At 36.6% G+C, this 21,712-nt stretch overlaps 4 protein-coding genes across 6 annotated transcripts in view; 3 read left to right on the forward strand and 1 right to left on the reverse strand.

The window, feature by feature from the left end:
• LOC134650193 (bifunctional 3'-phosphoadenosine 5'-phosphosulfate synthase) overlaps positions 1–3,956 on the forward strand; it is a 37,566-nt gene extending 33,610 nt beyond the window's left edge. For both annotated transcript variants that reach the window (XM_063505110.1, XM_063505109.1), the window contains exon 14: positions 3,683–3,956. In XM_063505110.1, the coding sequence (XP_063361180.1) occupies positions 3,683–3,792 (110 nt within the window). In that variant the 3' untranslated portion in view covers positions 3,793–3,956. The remainder of the gene's footprint in view (positions 1–3,682) is intronic.
• Positions 3,957–6,180: 2,224 nt separating this feature from the next.
• Positions 6,181–21,712, forward strand: part of LOC134650225 (isovaleryl-CoA dehydrogenase, mitochondrial) — a 178,625-nt gene continuing 163,093 nt past the window's right edge. Inside the window, exons 1-9 of one of the 2 annotated variants that reach the window (XM_063505171.1) lie at positions 6,181–6,350; positions 8,560–8,686; positions 9,067–9,145; positions 9,397–9,502; positions 10,050–10,211; positions 10,545–10,703; positions 11,205–11,396; positions 13,221–13,389; positions 13,911–14,080. In XM_063505171.1, the coding sequence (XP_063361241.1) occupies positions 6,228–6,350; positions 8,560–8,686; positions 9,067–9,145; positions 9,397–9,502; positions 10,050–10,211; positions 10,545–10,703; positions 11,205–11,396; positions 13,221–13,389; positions 13,911–14,044 (1,251 nt within the window). In that variant the 5' untranslated portion in view covers positions 6,181–6,227 and the 3' untranslated portion in view covers positions 14,045–14,080. Of the gene's footprint in view, positions 6,351–8,559; positions 8,687–9,066; positions 9,146–9,396; positions 9,503–10,049; positions 10,212–10,544; positions 10,704–11,204; positions 11,397–13,220; positions 13,390–13,910; positions 14,091–21,712 lie in introns of those variants that run through there. The other variant, XM_063505170.1, reaches the window with a different exon arrangement.
• LOC134650056 (bifunctional peptidase and arginyl-hydroxylase JMJD5) lies at positions 14,402–15,687 on the reverse strand. The gene has a single exon (XM_063504879.1). It carries the CDS (start codon positions 15,592–15,594, stop codon positions 14,404–14,406), a length of 1,191 nt encoding a protein of 396 aa, XP_063360949.1. The 5' UTR covers positions 15,595–15,687; the 3' UTR covers positions 14,402–14,403.
• Positions 16,005–21,712, forward strand: part of LOC134650057 (folliculin-interacting protein 2) — a 32,867-nt gene continuing 27,159 nt past the window's right edge. Inside the window, exons 1-2 of the mRNA XM_063504880.1 lie at positions 16,005–16,260; positions 18,980–19,163. Of these exons, the coding sequence (XP_063360950.1) occupies positions 16,187–16,260; positions 18,980–19,163 (258 nt within the window). The 5' untranslated portion in view covers positions 16,005–16,186. The remainder of the gene's footprint in view (positions 16,261–18,979; positions 19,164–21,712) is intronic.

Consider the following 21,712-nt stretch of genomic DNA (forward strand, 5'->3'; position numbering starts at 1 on the left):
GTAAAAAAATCTCAATTCTAACACACCCTTATGCGTGACGTAGCCACCAACTAATTTTACACGCAGACGCACTAACTACATGGTTATTAGCCAGTTTCACTTAATTAAGTTTGATATCCTACAAAAAGGTTTCACTACCGAAATTTTGTTCTGTTCTCAATCACGAGAGTACAAACTATTTACCTTTATGATAACTGGCTGATAGTTTGACGAAAATGACGAAATTGATGTCAATAAAATGACATATTTCATATGTCACACAAGATATGCGCAAGATAACATCTTTAAATTTGATTGACTGTAATAAATAAAATTCATTTAGCGGATATTCACTTTGTGTACGGATTTGGAAACCCGAAGAACTATGTGCTTCCGGCACGACGGACCCACTTCAGCCTAGAAGTTCGTAAATTGGCTAGACGAACAATACCCTGAGAGGTGGATTGGCCGTGGAAGCAACGTCCTAATCTGGCCCGCCCGGTCACCCGACTTAACGCCATTGGTTTTTTTCTATGGGGAACTCTGAAAGATAAGGAAGGAATACTCAACACCAGTGAACTCTGGAGAAGAATTATTAATAAAAATTCGAACGGCTTCCGAAGAAATAAAGAACACTTTTGTAAACCTAAATAATGAAATCCGTTTAAAATTAAATCTTTGTGCTGAAAACGGTGGTACACACTTCGAAAACCTAATTCATTAAATTAATAAAAAAGCGTAATTGTTTAACATAGTTGTTTATTTTACTTTACTCAGTATAAATCAACACATCGAGAATTTAAAATACGTACTGATAAGCATGATCGATATTTTAACAAAAGGTCATTCAAGTAATCATCCCTTTCCAGCTGTAGTATGAGTTAAAACAATAAGAGGCATGATTTCTTTCGGATATAATTTTGGTTAATGGCATTGGTTACCTCAAAGGAAAAGATTTTATCGCAAAGTTTCAACAATAATAACTGCACTATACCTACTGTTGTAGTAATTAATAAAGTTTTGATACAATTTGTGGTATTTTGAGGTGCCAATCAATTGAAATAATTTCAACGTAAACATGATCCTAGACATAACTTGACACTTCTTGTCATGGAACACATGTCACTGCATTCGCCGTGCATCGTATGATATCGGAGTGATTCATGAAATGTCATGCTCGCTCTCTGTTTCTCTACTTGAGATTAATTAAACTCGCTCACTCTCTGAATAAAGGTTTGTTCACAAAGAAGCGGTAAATTAATATGATTTAATTTGTACTGAAATAGTAGTTTAATTAAAATATATAATTGGACCCATGTTGATATAACATTATTTACTCGTACTGTCGTCAAAAATACGTGATTTAAATCTTTCGGGTTATTAAATCCCGCGGTGTATAAAATGAAATGATGCATTAATAAAACTTTAGTTAATTAACAATATTATATTAAATCATTAACAACTTTGACAGCACGATCTCTTCGCAGGTAGGTGCTCTACAAGGAGTTTATATTACAACATTATTTCCAAGAAATAATCTCTCATTGTTACGAAAATGTTGGTAGGGTGGCTTTAGGTTACTTTTCGTTCATATCGTCTTGGATATGGGTGAACATGGTGTTAATACACTCAGTATCAATCAACCTGTAAAGATATTGTAGCCTGGCCTTTTCTCGAAAAGTCTTCTAGAAAAATTTACGCTCATGTCGTCTCGGATATGAGTATATTTGGTATCAGTGCATTCAGTATAATATCCTGAACACAAATATATGAGATGACAAGCGCGAAAGTGGTGAGGGTAGTTGCTATGACGCAAAGTTTTTACCATTTTTCTTTTAAACATACCATGTGGGGTACCAAATGAAAGGGCCTTGTAAGTAGATCACAAATATATAACACACTGTAACACTTTTACTACTTAATCCAACAAATTATTTGAAAACGTTCAAAAATTTCACAATGAGTTGAATTCCAACTGCTCTAAATTGACTAAGATAACTTGATCCCAAGTTTCCTTGCAATTATACGTAATCGAGGGCCAGGCTCATACTAGTTCTCATGTCGCGATGCGCTAACGCTAACAAAAACTACGCGTTACGAATTGCTGACATTTGCTTCTTTTAGTTTCACTCTACTCAAGCATCGGATGACAGGATCGTTGAAAAGGGACAAACATATCCTTTGACGTTACGTTACTCTTCTCGTGAATTGTCAAATTTTAAAATTCGAAATTAGCTTTGGAATTTGTCCGGGTGGCTATTCGAAGTATAACTTGGTGGACGGTACTTACTAACCAAATAAGCTTGAGATCCAGTATCATAGATAGTTGTAAGACTTCAAGGGTCGATTTATATCTGACTGTGCATCCTGTATTCTAAACGTTTTGTGAATAGATATAAAAATTGACACCTATCATTTTTCACATAAACACAGACACTTTATGCATTGAATTATTAAACCTTAACGCAATGCCATAAGTCATAAGGTATATTTTCCTAATATACCTTGATGCTAATTCGAACTTTGTTATAAAAGATGTCATTTTATATCATTCGCGCGTGCATTTCACTCGTACTAGATGAAATATGTATTGGTGCGAGCGAGACGGTTGGGCGAATGATAACAAAATGATATCTTTTTGACATCTTAAACAAAGTTTGACTTGGCCTCTGTGGAAGCCTGGAAATACAGCATACTTCATTGACCTTTTATGCTGGAAATTGATTTAATAATTGCGAGAAAAATAAGTATGTTATTCTTCAATAACTTGTACACTTACTGTCAAAAAACTAGAAGTGTCCATTAATTGTGTAGAACATTATTTGCTGTTTGTTTCCAATATCATGCTGCTATTCTGCGAATATAGCAGTTCCTCAGGCAGATAAATTAAACATGATCGAAACAAATACTATTAACCACAATAGTAAACTTTTCTCTCAGTGTGGGATATTCTCGGTCATGAAAAACTTACAAAGTTATTGTTTTTTTCATTAAATCTATAATTAATATTATTGTCGGGAGAAATTTTGACCGTGTAGTCGTGTAAGCTTCATAGCCCATTCTTCAAAAAATCTCTAGTGTGAAATTACTGTTTAGGTAGTATAAAATATAAAATTAAAAAAATGTTATTTCTCAAAAACGGGAACAGATATCAAGTTGTTAATTCGCAGCCGGGTATTCAATATGATATATAATTCACCCGTGTAGAAACATTTGACTGTGCAATTAATGTAACTTTAACTTTATATTGACTCCACTAATACGAGGTTGAGTAAGTATAGCGGCGCTTTGCGATTTAAATTGTTTAACACTTTCTTAATCTAATTTTGCACATTGGGGGTCGTCCATTAATTACATCACACAAAATGTCGATTTAATAAACCTCCCCCCTCCCCCCCTCCTTGTCACACTTTTTCATGAAAGAGATAGGTCTTTAATACGTACCTACTGTCACACTTGGCATGATGACGCAATTTGTGGATGAACCCTTATCGACCCACTGGAAAAACTTGCTAAGAGCTTGCTTAAGTGAGAGAGCCAAGAAGTCTGACCAAATGCCAGTCAACAATATCATACATTTCCTTTAACCTCTTTACGAGTTATCCACTTATCACCCAAGAACTTGATTATTTAAAAAAGTTGCTGGATTTATGGTAGCTAGTAGCTAAGGCTTAGATTAATCTATGTATACTTTTTCTCACAGGTCTTGCAAAGACTGGAAAGGAGCCACCCAAAGGTTTCATGGCGCCATCAGCCTGGAGAGTCCTTGCCGAATATTATCAGTCGCTCAAAGCTAAAATGGACACAAATTAAGTTTTTTCCGCCCTATCTAATTAGTCATAGAACTATCGAAATTTTGACCAAATAAATGAGCTTAAGCTCATATCAAATCAGCTAACGATTTATTGGCTAAGTATATAATGCAACGATTGATTAGAAAACTTATCATTCAAAGAGCCTATGCACAATTTTTTTTTATTAATGCGACTAGTAGTAATGACACTAATGACAATTATTAATAGGAATAAAAGCTCTTTGACAACTCTTTACATTAATTCCTGCGCTTGGTTTTCAAGCTATAGAAAAGGTTTGGTCGTAAAATGGACCTCAACTTCTGCCATCTAGTATACGTTAACTCAAATAACGTGCCACTGCCTAACTTAGAAAAATGAGGGAAGTTCGGAATTAAAAATATAATAATATTGTATTTATACTTGGTCAACCAGATCTTGACAGTAGAAAAAGGCGGCAAATTTGAAAAATGTAGGCGCGAAGGGATATCGTCCCATAGAAAATTTGAATTTCGCGCCTTTTTTTACTGTCAAGATTTGGTTGACCAGCTATAGTTACATAAGTAGAAAGGAGTACAGCTGTTATGTTATAATGGGTGACTACTACCATTTTATTTAAGAAATAGCCTTGTATATACTTTCGTTTCGTGATGAAAAATTTCAAGGCACTTAGGGCCGCACCACACTAGCGTCTTTAGAGCGTCGGCGTCTAGTCAGCGCTATGGAAAATGGCGTCTCGCGCAGTTGCGCCAACGTTGCGTCGAACAGCATCCATATAGTTGACTAGGCGCCGACGCTCGGGAGACGCTAGTCTGGTGGTTGTAAGCCGGGTTAAAAATATTCTAAAAAAAAAAAATTATTTTGTGGTTGTTGCTTGTTGCAATAAGTGATTGATCGAAACATTATGTATATTAGAATACGGTTTGAGAAATTAGGTGTAGTTATTAATTCCAATCAATTTCTTCCGATTGAATCAAGATAAATATATTATTTTTACATGTACTTAAGTATTATAAATGTTGTGGTTTTTTGTTGTTTGTTTTTATAAGTGCTGTGCATTCCGATATAGTGTATTCAAAATGTGTTTTCTACTCTTTACATTCCGTAAAGTGACTTCTAGGGCCACTTGCACCATCCCACTAACCCGGGGTTAATTTGTTAAACCGCTAACACGGTATGAAATTGTACTGGTAACCATGGTAACTCCAGGTTTAACCGGTTAACCCTGGGTTAGTGAATGGTGCAAGTGGCCCTTATTGGAGTAAATTATTGTACATACATTTATTTCTTCCTGCCATATTTTTTTATTACAATGCTTGTATTAATAACGTACTCATAAAGTACTATTTTTTTATTCTATTTTAAAGTCAATCAAATTATTTTGAGTATTTTATTAGTTTATACATATTATATATTAAGATTATTTAAGAATAGTTATTTTATTATTGTTTGACGGAACGTTGATGTTAAATTGTTAAGATGTTTAAATGTAATTTAATAATTATGGTGCTTTTAAACCCAATAAATTTATGGAATAAATGTGACTCTGTTTTGTTTATTTTGAATTTTAATCCTCAATCTCACATTATATTATCATTAACCTTATAATGAAAGTCACCGATACATACATTTTCTACCTTGTTTTGTATAAAATCAATATGACATTCCTGAATTCTATTGTACCTACTGCCAGAGACAAGAATAAAAATAAGGATTGCTAATCTAATTCTCCGTTAAGTCGCCATCGTTACATTTGTGGTATACCTACCTATATTACCTACTACGACACATCGGCTTCATATACGAAGTACCTAAGTATTTTTATGGCTCCTTGATTTACGGATTTAATGTGACGCTATAAAATCTCAGATAATTTACAAGATGGGGGTTCTAGATTATTAAGTGGATGTCGACACTTTATTGAATAGAATAGAATAGAATAATTTTTTATTCGTAAACACAGACAAAAGACATACATAGAAATAACATAGTGAAAAATAAAGTGTCACGAAATGGCCCCATCTCAGCATGACGATGCTGCATGCATATTGGACGAGACTTTATAGCTTAAATAACTTAGTTAACAGTTTCGATGAATGTTTTTAACGTGTGGCGTATGACACGATAGGCGTGCCATCCGCAACGAATACTGGAATCGCCGCCACAGCCAAAAGTTCTCGAAAATGGAACACGCAACGAAATCCTTAATCTACAAAAAATCTCTGTGTTGTCGGAGGATCATCACTTTTGGATGAGGATGAATCGTTTTTATTCTTATTTCGTCTATGTTCGTACGACTACGAAATAATTACCATAATAACATCACTTCATTGTCAAGATATTATCATTATCAAACTTACAGCACAATAGATAAGGCACTTGTTTACCAATACCAAGGTCAAGTAACTCTGGTTCAATTCAGTGTGGGCCTAGTTTTGATAAGGTACGGACGTAGCGATGGCCGCGCTGGTGTGTGTGAAACGTGTTTTGAGTCAATGTGCTGGTAAAACTAGTTTGAGATGCATGTCGCATTATCCTATTGACGAACATGTGTTTGGATTATCTAGTGAGCAGCAACAGGTATGTAAAAAACAATTTATTTAGGTAAACAGTTTATTCATTAAAAGTCATTGTTCGTAATGAATTAAGTTAACTTCGTATGGGCCGGCCATGAAGTTATATTTTTTAAACTGGAGCGAGTTGTCACTTTTTTTGCCATACTAATTTGAACCTTATCACCGAGACAGAAAGTTGTTCGTACCAGACTAGAGAAAATGGTCCACTTGAGATAGAAAAACCCGAGCCCTGTGTCTCACTCGCACATGTTGCCAATGTTAAAAAGATACCATTGTGGTAGAAATTATATCAATAAACTACTGAATTTAATTACCTTCTTATACAATTTTAGTGCTATATTCAGACTACAGTTCCGATATCTTTTAAGTAATTTGTAAATAATTATGATGCCAATATTATTAACTAATTAAACCAAGCGCATACACAGCAAAAAAAAACTAAATGTTAGTATGGTAGAATTTGTAGTAACTTTAAATATTAATTGGTATCCCCAACTTGATGACATTTCTTCAAAACACGTGAATGCGAAATTTCTTAAAAATTGTGAAGAAATGTTGTGTTAAAGGTTGTTGGAGTGAAATAATTGCTAATTGTGGAATATTGTTTCACAAGAAAGCCACAATTATTACATTTTATACTATAAAAATACAAGACAACATTGTCAAACTCATTAGGGTGACTATGATGTCGGCACGTTTTGAATCGGTCTCACAGAATTCTTATTATTAACGTAGGTAATGTAAAAGTAAGTTTAACATAATAGGTACCTTATGTCTTTATTTCGGCATGTTTAATTTAAGATTTGTTGTAGAATAATTGAAGGGATGTTTACAAAAACAACATAACTGCTTAGACCGGTTGACACTTTTTTAAGAACATTGTTAATCGTTTCAGATGTCAACCAGTGTAGTCAGGTATGTTGTTTTTGTAAACATCCCTTCAATTGCCAAAATTTAAAACCAAAGTGCTTAACTCCTTAAACATTACAGACTCTCATTTATACATAATATTTTGTTAGGTGTGTCAAACTGATATATGACATCGATTCTTTATAGGTAGGACACATTTCCGTCAATAGAAAAAAGGCACCAACTTTAAAAAAACGTCATATTTGCTAAACAGATCTTCAATGACGCTTACACTTAAAAAAAAGCTGAAGTGGACAAAAGGGAAGCCTACCCTTATGAACATACCATGAGTGAGTGCGAAAGAGGCCGACTACAAATGAAAAAAAACCTGACCACTTAAAATTTCACTTTATTTAGAAAATGACACACCCTACTGATATATTCCATGTTATCCTAATATCCCACATACAGATGTCTTATGGTCACCCTAATTAGAACGAGATGCAGGGCTCTAGTTTGACTTCTCATGTGGACACACTTTTTGGTCAATGTACTCGATCCAGTTTATTAACTCTAAATCCGTGAGGCCGGCGTAGATAAAGTACGTACAAGACTAATACTTAAAATTTCTAAACTTATACAGACGAAATACACTTGATAGATACAGGTATTACTTATAAATCTAAAATGCTATGTAGTACCATGCTTTGGTAGGTACCGAATTTACGAAAGAATACTTAGGTATAGGTACCTACTTGAAAACGAATAGCAAATATCTGTAAAAAAAACATTGTGCGTGATCATGAATGGCTTAGGCGTATCACATAAGTACCTATACTAAATTACATAGAATATATATAACACTAGAGACAGTTAATAATAAAGACTTTCCCATAAGAACTAATAAGTTCCATCCTAAAGTTATCGTCTTCACTACTCTAAGGCACAGCAATAGCTTATCGTGTAATAGGTCAGGTAATTACCAGATTAATTTGTGGGCTCCCACAGACAAGACATCCTCTAGACTGAGCATAGTAACGCTACACCCTCTGCCACTATATACGGTAGTTTTACTCCATCTTCGAGTCAAAGTGTCAGAATCCCGTTCCGTGATTGGTCCGTGTCTTTGAACGGACCAATCACGCCACGGGATTTGCTCACCTCGTCCCCCGTATTTTTGGCAGCAACGGTTTCATGAAATAGGTAATTGCTCTAAACTCCGTCTAGAGGATTCCTAGTCTATGTGGGCTCCTAAGTCTTTCGTTGGTAAATTTTACATTAAACCGATAAGTATGTACCTACGCCATTAATAATTATATTATAAACAACTATATTGTTAAAGTTACTAGCATTTTTTGTTGTAGCTGCGACAAGCGGTCTTCGATTTCGCCCAAAAGGAATTAGCACCAAAGGCAGCTGAAATCGACAAGAATAACTCATTCTCAGAACTTAGGGAATTTTGGAAGAAACTAGGCAATTTAGGAGTTTTAGGCAAGTATACGTTCTAAAACGAAGAAGCTTACGGTTTGCCTAATGCAAACCCTTTAAAGACAATTGTCGCGTTGTCTTAGAAGGGCCAACCCGAGATTCTAACTCTGTGATTTTGATGATAATATGCACTAGGTACTCGTACAGTCAGCAGCAGAAGTAGCTAAGCAGACGAGGTGTTCAAAATGATCTTGACGCGACTTTATTGTTAAGAGAATAATAGCAACTTCTGATGGTACCATCCTTATAGAAAAGTTATAGGTAGGTATCCATAAAGTATACGGAAAACCACCTAGAACTATGTTCTATTCTCGATACTAAGCAGAATTTTTATAGGTATTTACTTACCAATGACCACTTGATCATAACTTATTATTTTTCAGGAATAACGGCCAGTCCTGACTATGGCGGCACCGGCGGGAAATACTCCGACCACTGTGTTATTATGGAAGAAATTTCCAGGTACTTCACTCATCATAATAACACCCACCATAGTACCTTATCTCAGAGTAAGTAATTTCTTGGGAACATTATATGTAGTCCTATTTTGGCAGCTGAAATAGATAGCGCTCCATGTGTTGCGGCCACTGAATCGTCAAACTTCAACTTTTGACAATCAGGAGTTGTACAGCATCTTACAAAATCAATACATTTTTGGTACCTAATAATTTACTTTGGTACAAAATCAATACATTTTTGGTAATAAATTACAGAGCTGCAGGTGGCATCGCGCTGTCGTACGGAGCCCATTCAAACCTGTGCGTCAACCAAATCAACAGAAATGGCACACATGAGCAGAAAAGCAAATATTTGCCCAAAGTGAGTACCTACACAGTACCTACCAATAACGAGAAACCCGTAGACAAATTTTACACCGCTGTCCTAGTTTATTTATTTATTGAGGCCTTTTATTACTTTCCTCATAGGATTGACTGAGTAAAGCCGGCGGGATGTTTTGTTTGGTAGTTATCTAAGCGTCAACCAACAGTCCTGCTGGCGCGGCGCAGCCTGTGTGGTCGAGCCTTAAATACGCAAGCTTATTAATAAGTATGTTACATAAAAACAGAACGAAGAACTCATTTTACTGAGACCTCCATTTCAAGTACCTATGATGGTGAATGCAACTTTGCAAGGAGATTCGACTGTCATTTGCTATTCTTATATGTATACACCTTAACATATTCATTGCCACCCAGCCAAACAAGACATCCCCGCCATCTAGGCCACAAAAATGTTGTCATATAAAGCTGTAGTACCACGATCCCGACTATCGGGTCGTTTGGCCTGGGAATGAAATCATAAAATACCAGATAGTCGGGTTTTCGGTACTGAATGTGTTAATACTTATATCTCAATATGTTTCCAGCTTTGCTCGGGTGAACACATAGGCGCGCTGGCCATGTCGGAACCCGGCGCCGGCAGCGACGTCGTCTCCATGAAGCTGCGAGCCGACAAGAAGGGCGACTACTACGTACTCAATGGAAACAAGTTCTGGATTACTAATGGGCCGGACGCTGACGTTTTAGTGGTACTTAATTCCTACCTTTTTACGAGAAAAAACCTTCACAGTACATATGGTGCTACTTTCCCGAACTAGTGCGCGAAATAGCACTTTCCGTGCATATGTCGAAAGTTTAAAGTGCCATATACTGTACCATAGTACTGTAAAACGTTGTACGATACACGTGCGAATAGGTAATTCGCAACTCGTGTCGATTTAAAACACTCCCTTTGGTCGTGTTTAATTTATCGCCACTCGTTTCGAATTTCCACTTTTCCGCACTTGTATTGTAACTAACTTCTTATACTAACCTATCTACTTTTTTGCCTTTATTTTCATCTACATATTTTCTCTTTCCAGGTATATGCTAAAACCGACACAACTACAGCCAAACCGCAGCACGGCATAACGGCATTTTTAATAGAAAAGGACTTCCCCGGATTTACAACTGCCCAAAAACTGGACAAATTAGGGATGAGAGGCTCCAATACATGCGAGCTGGTGTTTGAAGACTGCAAGGTGAAAAATTTAACACACATTTTATTCAGCTGTGTAAATATAAAGTTTTATATGATCATCATCTCAGGCCCCAGTTCTTACCGAACGACGCCATAGGTTACTTACTTAAAGAGTAAATAATGGGCGCCTTGCGATAAGTTTAAACTATAATTTCGAAAGCTTTTATCCCTGATAGTTTTTATCTTTCCCATGGTCAGACTTAACCGACGGTGAAAACTGTTTAGTGAATTCTGTCAGTAAAAACTGATCGTATGTATGTGACCAGTTCTTAGAAGCCATGAAATGTACACAATTGCACACATAAGGTACATGCACACACGTATCCACACGACGCTCCAGTGCGCCAGCGGAACATCGCTCACATCGCTATATACGAGTACTTAGGTACGTGCAATACCTACGTGCATATCCCATGATATCCGTATCCGTAGGCATGCACGATTGCAAGTGGATTTAGTGAATCCGCATCAGACTGACACGTTTGGTTTGCTCGTTTTATAGGTCCCAACCACGAATATTCTTGGCGAGCTGAACAAAGGCGTATACGTGCTCATGTCTGGGCTAGACCTGGAGCGCTTGGTGCTGGCCGCTGGGCCCGTCGGGCTAATGCAGGCTGCTATTGACGCGGCTTTCGAATACGCGCACACTAGGAAACAGTTCGGACGGAATATTGGCGAGTTTCAGTTGATGCAGGTGAGATTTATAAGAATTATTAGTTTTCCAACTCCTAAATTAAGATATCGGCAGGCGTGTCTCACTCCGCGATTTCGTCGCTTTGCTACAGGCAGCTAAAAGTACATCCGTTCGGCCCCAATTTTGGGGAAAGCCATAAGCCGCGCGTGGCGCTGTCGCCACCTAGCGGCCATATCTGTGCTGATCGTAACAGACGCGTTTTGTTAGAGAGTGAGTCTTCTGTACTTAGTACTATTATTTATTCTGTGATATCGGTAGGAGAACACCAAAGTTCACACGGATATCACTGTTGATTAACATACATACGTAATCTTATTTTATGGATTAGTCCCTTCGGCCGTGTACGTAACCGACCTTTCGTAACTGGTAACGAAGGAAGAAAAAATGATCTTTGTACGATACTGGTTTCTAATAAAGATTATTTTTTCTTCGTACGTAACCATAGTTACGAGAGAAGAAATTTTCTATTTGAAATTACGAAAAAAGACTATCTATCTATAGGTAGATATTTTTAGTTAATTTAATTTAGTAGGTATTATTTCCATCTATTCCTCATACGTAACTGAGTCAAAATGTTTTAATCATCATTGAGCGTAGGTAACATACTGATATGAAACCTCTTCAAACTCGAGAAGGTTCCATTGTGGTTGCATTCGATGCACATGGTCCAGCATAAGCGTTTTTGCTTTAGCAGCGCAAAGAGGCTGATGGGCAGCTGAGAAATCTCAAGCACCCTCTCGTTCGTGACCCTATCCTTCCAGTATATGCCCAAAATGTTCCGGGTAAATATGTGCTACGCAACGTATAAATATTCATATTTTATTCTTCGACACATGCCTGTAAATGGCAAAGTAGAATGTTTATAATAGATTTTATTTTACTTGATTGGTTTTGTTGTTGGACTAGAGAGCCCTTACTTATGTTTAATGGTTCACTTAGGTATCCTAAAAATTAAACTAGAAAATAATATGTATTGTTTCTTTTATTTATTCTATTTCTAAATTTAACACTAATAAACAAGTTTATACACATGAAAAACAGTTTTTATCATGTAACAAAATAATTTCATAATATTGACAATGTCTTGTACATGTTCTGTTTCAAAATTTACACGTACTGGTTGTACAGTCGAGTACAAAGATATGTATACGCCTGGAAGTTACAAAATTATGTATCCATTTAAGTTTGTAGCCATATTTGGTTACTATAATATATGTCCAAATAAGGTGACAGTGCCGAGTATACGCCCAATGTTACAAATTTATGTATACACTAACACGTAAACAATAATGTGCACGTATTGATGCATGTTTATATCGCTCGCTTAGTCTAGGCGAAGGATCGTATTAAGAAAATTAATTCTTACTATGTAACTGGTTACGAACCACCTTCGAAAGATGGTGACTGATTACGTACGAGGAAAAAATAATCTTTATTCGAAACCAGTATCGTACAAAGATCATTTTTTCTTCCTTCGTTACCAGTTACGAAAGGTCGGTTACGTACACGGCCGAAGAGGGATTAGTTAAGGATGACTAATAGATGTGATAGCAATGAAGGTAACTGTGAAAGAGTGGACCTGATATTGTACACAAGAAGTATGTAGTAGGAGGTGGACAATCGTATCAATAAACCTTTCTAAAAGAATTTTGGAAAGAGCTGGAGGTCGCCGCTCAAGATCGCGACAAATGGAGGATTCTTCTGCAAGCCCTATGTCCTTAATGAGGGATAACAGGAAAGCATCATCATCATCATCATCAGAATTATATTCAATTTTTTTTATCAACAGAAGCAAAGAAGGGGACCAATTTATAAATGTTTCAGGGCAAAATGGCTGATATGTATACGACGCTAAGCGCGTGCCGCAGCTACCTGTACAGCGTCGCCCGTGCTTGCGACGCGGGCCACGTGAACAGCAAGGACTGCGCCGGGGTCATCCTTTATTGTGCAGAGAAGGCGACGCAAGTTGCGCTAGACGCTATTCAGATACTCGGTGAGTTTGAATCTTATTGCAACAAAATAAGATCTACCAACTGGCATCTGCCTCTAAGTGTAAGGCCTGAGTGCAGAGCGTTCGGCGGGGCGTGCAGCGTGGCGTCGGGCTCGCAAGTGATTTGAGCAGCGTGCACTAAGGCCGCTCCTATACGTTTGCATTTGTTTAACATGCACGCCGCACGCACCGCCCCGCTGCACGCCCAACTCGAGCGTCCACTCAGGCCTTACACTAAAGAGGACTAAGAGGAGCAATCTCTAACTTTGTCAAATTCTTGGGCTCACATACGAAGATTGTAAAATGGATAGTACTTACTATATAAAAAAAACATACAACCGAATTGATAACCTCCTTCTTTGAGATTTGGAAGTCGGTTAAAAACGCAATTCATGATTGAATAGACTTGTTTAATTGTCTATATGTATGCTGTAATAAATTAAATAGGTAAATAATAAGTTTCAGGCATACAAAAAAAATGCATTTTAACCCAATAACTAAATGGTATACTTTTAATTGTTCAGGTGGCAATGGGTACATTAATGATTACCCAACTGGAAGGATTCTAAGGGACGCCAAGCTTTATGAAATTGGTGCTGGGACTTCGGAAATCAGAAGAATGTTGATTGGGCGAGCTTTGAACAATGAATATAAATAAACGCTGTTTTGTTATTAATAAATTTTATATTAAAATGTTGAGTTTTAACTTTGTACAATACTTAATTTGGTGAATGGAGTTATTTAACAGTATTTATAAAATAAATTGTCACAGCCATATACAATGTGAACAACAATGTAAATTATGTTGAAAAAGAATGTCACTTACTAACACTGTAGGGTAGGTCTTGTAGGTATCAGTGTTGGCCAAAATGTTAATGCGATTGACTATTATTGACCATTAACCAGTATAAATTGAACCGTAAACTGTAATCGTCCATTAAGGTTTACGGTTCTATTTGTACTGGTTAATGGTCAATTGCAATTAACGTTCGGCCAACACTGGTAGGTATGCTAAAGTTATGTCCACCAAAAGCTAACTGAAAAACTTACAGATAGTGACTCCACAAAATGCCACCACTTTGGTGGGATATACAATAACTGCCCAGGCCGCAATATGCAATAATAGGGCTTAGCATCTTTGTATTTAGGATAACTTTCCAAATCAGGCTTTCTAGGGTCCACAGTTGCTGTATTACTGAGTAATTCATGTTCATGAGGGTACAAGAATTCTGAATCTTCAGGTGAAAATAAGAAGATCTGCTTTTCACCCACAACTTGCGCTAACAGGTTTCTTTTAGGGTCATGGTGAAGAGGAGACACAGTTCCTTTAGGGCCGTACCAAGCCATAATGTCTACAGGGTCATTGGTATCAGAAAAGCAACAGTATTCTGGTTCGGTTATATCATTCTTTAGCTCTGGAACTTGATCAAACAGCTGATATTGAGCCAAGTAGCCTGTACTCCCATTTGAATTATATATGTGGTTGTTTATAAATTCTTCAACTGTCATGAGTTTTTGTGTCCAATCAGATTCTGTGTATTCTTTACCAATTTCTATTGCAACTGTTCTCAGCCCAGCTAGCTTAATCAGATAGGTTTGATCTTGCCATTTTGTCAATGCAGGCCAATGACTTATGCAGTTGTCTAAAATAACAGGCTTCTCTGCTAAGATATGGTTTTTAAAAAAGTGTTCCATGCTTGGGCGGTCTAATATATCTAATGAACTAGCATTATATTCTTTTACTGAGATCTGAGGACTACTTGGTAATTTAATATCTTTGATTGTATGTGATTGTGTGTATATTTCATTTAGATACGATGCACAGTTATGAAGTAACTTTGGTTCTTTCTCCAACGGACAGCCAAAAATTATACCATGATCTATTATTTTTAAGGATTCTCTAAGTACATTTTCTGTAAGTTCATCTGAGAACTTGATATGGGCTAGGAGCTTTAAATATGATGCTATTGTTATAGTTCTTCGTAAGAATGGCTTTACATCTTTCCAATTTCCGACGTTTATTTGCTCATGCATGTAGTCAAGTATTGCTTGAATTTGTATCACATCTGACTTTTCTATTGCCTTGGTATCATTAAGTAAATCTTTTAATGTTGCCCTACAAGCTAAACTTAGCTCTTGAAGCTCACTTATTGATATATTTACCTTGAAGTCGTCGAGTTTTTGCAGAACATCCTTTAACAGTGCCATTGTAGTCTCAGTCAAAAGTAGAACATTCCACAAAATATGAAGTTTAGCGGTAATATTTTAATAAATACACAACAAACTGACTAAAAACCACACTGCTGTTCTGCTGTTTTTTGTTGAGATTGTCAGTGTCAGTTTTGACAGTGACATTTTCTGGCTGGAGCTGTTCAAGATCAATAAAAAAACTACCCCGAAATGAGGAATCTTAAGGTATATTCTATAGGCTATGGTTAATTTGGACCCGTTTTGTTGCAATGAATACGCAATAAAGTGTAACAATAAATATATGATTTAACACGATTCGTTTAAAATAATCCTGTTAAGTCAAAAACGCTGCAATAATCCGTGAACTTCTCGAGAAACAACTTTTCATATTGACCTTGACCTTTTTGCAAAATGAAACTAGTTTGTCTATGGTTAATCATATGACTTTCGCACGTGATCTGTCAGATTATTCTATTTACTTTGCGAAAGTGTTATAAAAAAGATAAAATTAATCCATTATGTTTCCGTAAAACGAGTTATTTGATACGCAAGATGTCAGGTGCATCGAGTCACGATGTCACCGTGATGTATAAAAGTTGCATGTGACGCAATGGCATTGTTCAAAAAACTCTTTTCTACAAAGAGAAAACTCGACGGCCACCGTGAATCACGAGACTGGGGCAGGTACGTCAGAGTGAATGCTTTTCATTCATGTAAATCTATTTCTGAGTATCGTGGCATGCGGATTTGTTTGACGCACGGAGCGCGGACCGCTGCCGGTCGCGCGGACGCGGAGGGCACTTTGTGGACCTTCGCGCGTAGTGCGGGAGGCTCGGCTGACGCACGCGAAGCTGGCAGAGCGGCATCAGCGAGCATGTGACACCGCCGACTGTGCGGGGCGCGCGGGCAGGCCGCCGCGTCACCGCCGGGAGGGGCAACGCCGACACTAGATCATTGTTTACATGCCGACTTAGTACACCACCACATTCCACTCGGCGCGGTCGATCGCCTCTCGTCATTTACGTTACGATCTGCATTTAAAGTGAAATCTATGCCAAAATTGCATTTCTTTCAGTGAATGTGATACATTGTTTGTTGAGTGATAACAGTTGTTGCTTGTACAGAAGTGAGCTCATATAACAAGCGACTATGAAATAAAATGAAAATTAGGTAATTTGATTACCTACTTGTGTTGTTTTGATTAGTTCTTAACAGGCTGCCAATCTGGTTAGGTCTGGAATAAGAGGAATGTTTGTCTTGCCATTGTGCTGGAGTAGTCTGAGGCAGTGTGAGCTTGCTTTTATTTTATTGTCATTTGGATACAGGATCGCAATAACGGTTGCTTTCTAATATGATCTGGTGTTATATCCTGGCTAGTTTTTGGTTAAAACTATGTAGTTCAAATCTTTTTACATGTGTGAGTGGTTGTGCCATATGAATGTTTAGTAAGTGAATGATAAAAATATGCTAATATTTATCAATCTAATGCTAAATATTAGCATATTTTTATCATTCACTATCATCTCTAATGCTTGACACTCTTGACAGTATGCTTAAAGTGATATGGTTGAAAACATGTTTGCTTTCATTAAACATGTCAAAAAAAAAACTTACACGAATGCTTGTTAAAAATCTTCTAGGGCAGCCATTCTCAAAGTGTGCTTCGCGGAGCTCAGGGGCTCTGCAAAGCCTCTGGGGTGGGGCTCCGCGAGAAAAAAACTTAAAAAAAATATTTAAAACCATCTCTTCTACAATGTCAGTCAGTTGTATAGTGTCTAATGAATATTTTTATTCCCGTCACCAAAAAAGTATATTAAATGCGTGCTCTGCTTAAGATCTGACATGAATATGTTTTTGATAATGAACTTTCTTACAATCAGGTGTAGCCATGACCTTGATATATAAAAGTGAATCACGGTTCCGCATAGTGTAATTTTTGATTTAAATATTTAGAAAGTTTATAATGTCTGAATAAGATTAGGTATTGATATGTAATGTTACGGTTAAAGATTCCGAATGTTAGTTACAAGTAGTGGTAACATTTCTTATAGGATTCTAATTAACAAATACGTATGTTATCCAAATACATACCAATACTGAACAAAATCTACTAAACAATAAATTATAAATAAGTCAGTCAAATCAGATTTATGTTTTAAGTTTTGCATAAGTCAGAATATTATTAGAATAATTTTTAGAGTTTGTTATACATAATAGTATACTGCATATTAAATTACTAGCTTCTGCATCATGTGACTTAGTCTGCATAAAAAGTACTTCTATATCCCATTTCCATTGTAAATTTCACCCCATATGGACCTTTAAGACATTTTTGTGATTAAAACTTTTGTCATTTCCTGGATTTTAAACTATCTTACTAAATTCTACCTATATTCAGCATAAAAGTGTGAAAATTAAGACACACACAGACAGAGTTACTTTTGCAATTAAGATTATAATATTAGTAGGATAACAATTATCAATTATCAGTACCTAGCAACCAACTCACATGTTCATTAGGTTATCTTATAATGAACTTGGTTTTTATTAATGAAAAGTATACTGATTACATTACTTACACCAATTAACCATAGATAAATCTTATTCTTATTTTTAAAATTCCAGGTCTCTAAATTTGCTAACCAAAAAACGACCTTAATTACTTATTTAAATTTTGATTTTAATTGTGGGTTGACGCGATATCGCGTCCGTGATACGCAAGGGGTTAATTAAATGAAGAAGTTGAAGTTAAACATAAACTCAAATCAACAAGATAAGAAAGTATAAGTGTTGTTTTATATTTACGTCATTAAAGAATTATAAGATAATTAAATTGTATATAACATATGCACCTAGATCTTCGATTGATTATGGAATTGTACACCACAATACAAATCGATGATTTACTTGGGACACTTCGGATTTTATTAACATATAATATGCGAAAGCAACACCATTTACTGTAGGTACTCAGTGTTGTGAATAAGGCTTATTTTTAGGCTTAAAGACTCGAGCCCTCAAGACTCGCAAGTCTTGAAGACTCGACTATATTTGAGAATTGTATTTATTTATTTTACGCGTATAGATGTAAGAAATCGTCTTTGCCGCCTTTGAGGCGTTAAAGCCTCGAGTCTTAAGGGTTCGAGTCTTTAAGCCTTGAAATGAGCGTTATCCACAACACTAACTGTACTTACTGTATTTACTGTAATTGTATGAATGAATGAATGAAGCGTATTTACTCTTTGATGGCCTACCGCTAATATTCAAACACAAGAATTTCGTTATATTTAAGCCTCTATCGCCCGAATATGCAAGAGCGATAGAGAGATAGATAACGAAATATCATTTTCGATGTTCACGATATCTTCGAAATAATTTAATTTTAAATGTAACATGTCAACAGGTCTTGCCAGATAACGCCGAAGCAAGTGCGATTGCTTCTGTTCAAGGAGTGCGACTGGCGAGGGAGGAAACTCCTGTTTGATTCTTCGACTATAGAGAAAGTTCCAGCTGGCAAAGATGCAGACGCGAAGCAGACCAATACGTTTCCGTGCGTCGTGGAAGTCGCAGAAGGATTCGCTTATGTGGTAAGTTATAATGTGACAACTATAGAATCATTGACGTATATCTCAAGACTGGCCTTACGGGCAATAAGAATGGGGCATGAATGGGACCAGTACAGCGGTGTGACAGCGCTATAACGCGATTGGTTGATGAGTTCGCATTACGCGCGCGTGTGTCGCAATTAGTTGCGTTACACTGTACGATTGGCTCGAATTCGTGAGTGGCACCGTTGAACTAGTACCATTTTCACTGCCCGCAAGTCACGTCCTGAGATATACATATACTTACGTAAATGTATATAATCCTATAGAAATCGGTATCAGAGTATAGGTCACGTAAACAACAACATTTGGGGCCGATCAGACATCGGGAACGGTTCTATCTGGTTGTGAGATAAATAAAGGCTTGTAAAATAATTGTTAGTTGCCATTCAATACAGGATGCCGCGTTCAGTATTGATTAAACGAAGACCAATGACAGAGATCCGATCATATATCATCATCATCAGGGCCCGTACTTTTCATGCCGTTGACGCAAAAATGACGTCGTGCATAGAGTATGATTTCAATTATTATTTTGTCATAATTAATCATTTTGACAATCTCTGCAGATAACCGATATCGATACTTGACTTTTATCTTATTGTCACTCAACTAAATAACAAACAAACAGACAAACAATAATTTATTCGCAGAAAAAGGGTAAAGATTACATGTGTTAGTGTAATAAATAAGTATGTTTCAGCTTTTCCGACCGTTTTAGACATTAAACAGTATGCAAATTTTACAATTACAAAGGATATTTTAGCATTTAAATTCTACATACAAAATAAATTAATGCGACAATTGGTAACATAACGACGAGTAATATCAGTAAAATTTTAGAATCAGAAAACTGTTGGAATATAACACATCACTCCGTATGATTCATAAAATCCTGCAGCTTATGATGAAAATATTGATATTTTTTTCTTGCTTACGCATATAACGTTGGAATCGGAGATTAAATCGTTTTCTCTTTTGTTTTAGTATAGGTAGTTACTAGGCTGTCTCTTATATGACATGCGTCAAGTATTGTGCAATTTTGTCGTCACCCGCCTACTGCCTACTTAGTACTATTATTTATTCTGTGCTACTGCATTAAGTGTGATTATGACATAGCTTTAGTTTTTGCATGCTTGTTGTTGGCGGTTCTTCGTTGGTTTTTAGTTGCTTTTTCTCAGTTGCATTAGGGACAGAAACTATTAGATACTAGACTTACTATAGGTTTACTAAAATACTACTCTTGTGACAAGTTAATCAAATAAAATAAAAGATAAATGTTTATGTTGGATTTAATACTGTCACGCACAAATTCCTTTACCCCCGCCTGGCGGCACGGACCTATAAATTGCCTACTATTTTATCGGTACGGTAGTCGTTTACGTACAAATGTTTTCCACAGGAAATTAATAATTCACGACTCGTAGCGTAGGCAGTCGAACCGTTACGTAATATTTAAGCCGCAACTGTAACTGAATTATGCTAATCTGCTCGAATACTACCGTCACGTGGCTGTATCACGAGACGATCTATTTGCATAACAAGATTATATACGGATGAGTACAGCCGAGCCGGTTGTGACAGGACATTTAGGTTTATTGGTATGTGGGTTAACTAGTTTGTGCTTTGCTTGGGCGCATCAATAGGACACTAATACGTCTATGGTCGCGCTTTCATCAAATAACCTTGATTCATGCTTGTATCAGAAGGAAGCATCCACTTGGGTAAGCTAAGCCTAAAAATTGCATGACGTAGGACATACCCCCTTAGTTATGCGTGTTTACGTAGTCCTACGTAAGTACGTGCGCTTTGGCCCAAGTTTATATGCCGAGCGATATGGATTCGCCTGCCACACGTGCGATCTTTGGCCGATTGGACCATATAATACTCTATCCGTCCGAAATAGCGCATGCGACTTCGTATGAATGGCTTACACCGATATAAAAATAACATTACAATTGGTCGATATGGCGTCACGAGACTTCAATTAGACTGGGTTTATTCTCACTTACGGCTTCTATTTATGGAACGACTCCGTTGTTAGCCTTTTTGATTAAAGCCGCTGCTCTAAGTGGGACTAACGAACTACATCGTGGGATACTGTAATTTTAGACTGGTTGCAATTACGAACAGCACATGTTCGTGATGGATCAATTAAGTCGTTCTATATTTAATAATTAATAATTGCGCCGATAGCACATTATTCGCTAAAAATAACCCGTTTTATTTTCATTGCATTCTGTCCTTTAACTATTTCAGGACAACAACAAACTTTATGGTTAGTTTACTTGAAAATTCTCCTTCTTAAACTTAGATTAGTTTTCATTATCTACAGAATTAACGAGCAAATATTTTTTTTTTGATTGTGCGTGCAAATATTGTTGCACGTGATGTTAATATCTGCAATCTTTATCTTATACAAATGGCACACCCATGAGTTTGATAACGTAGTTAATCCTTGATAATGTGCATGTAAGCTGGTATGCAGGGCTGCCAGTACATAATCTTTATTATACGATCCAGTGCCTGCA

The sequence above is a fragment of the Cydia amplana genome, chromosome 8, assembly GCF_948474715.1.
Source record: "Cydia amplana chromosome 8, ilCydAmpl1.1, whole genome shotgun sequence".
NCBI classification, from domain to species: domain Eukaryota; kingdom Metazoa; phylum Arthropoda; class Insecta; order Lepidoptera; family Tortricidae; genus Cydia; species Cydia amplana.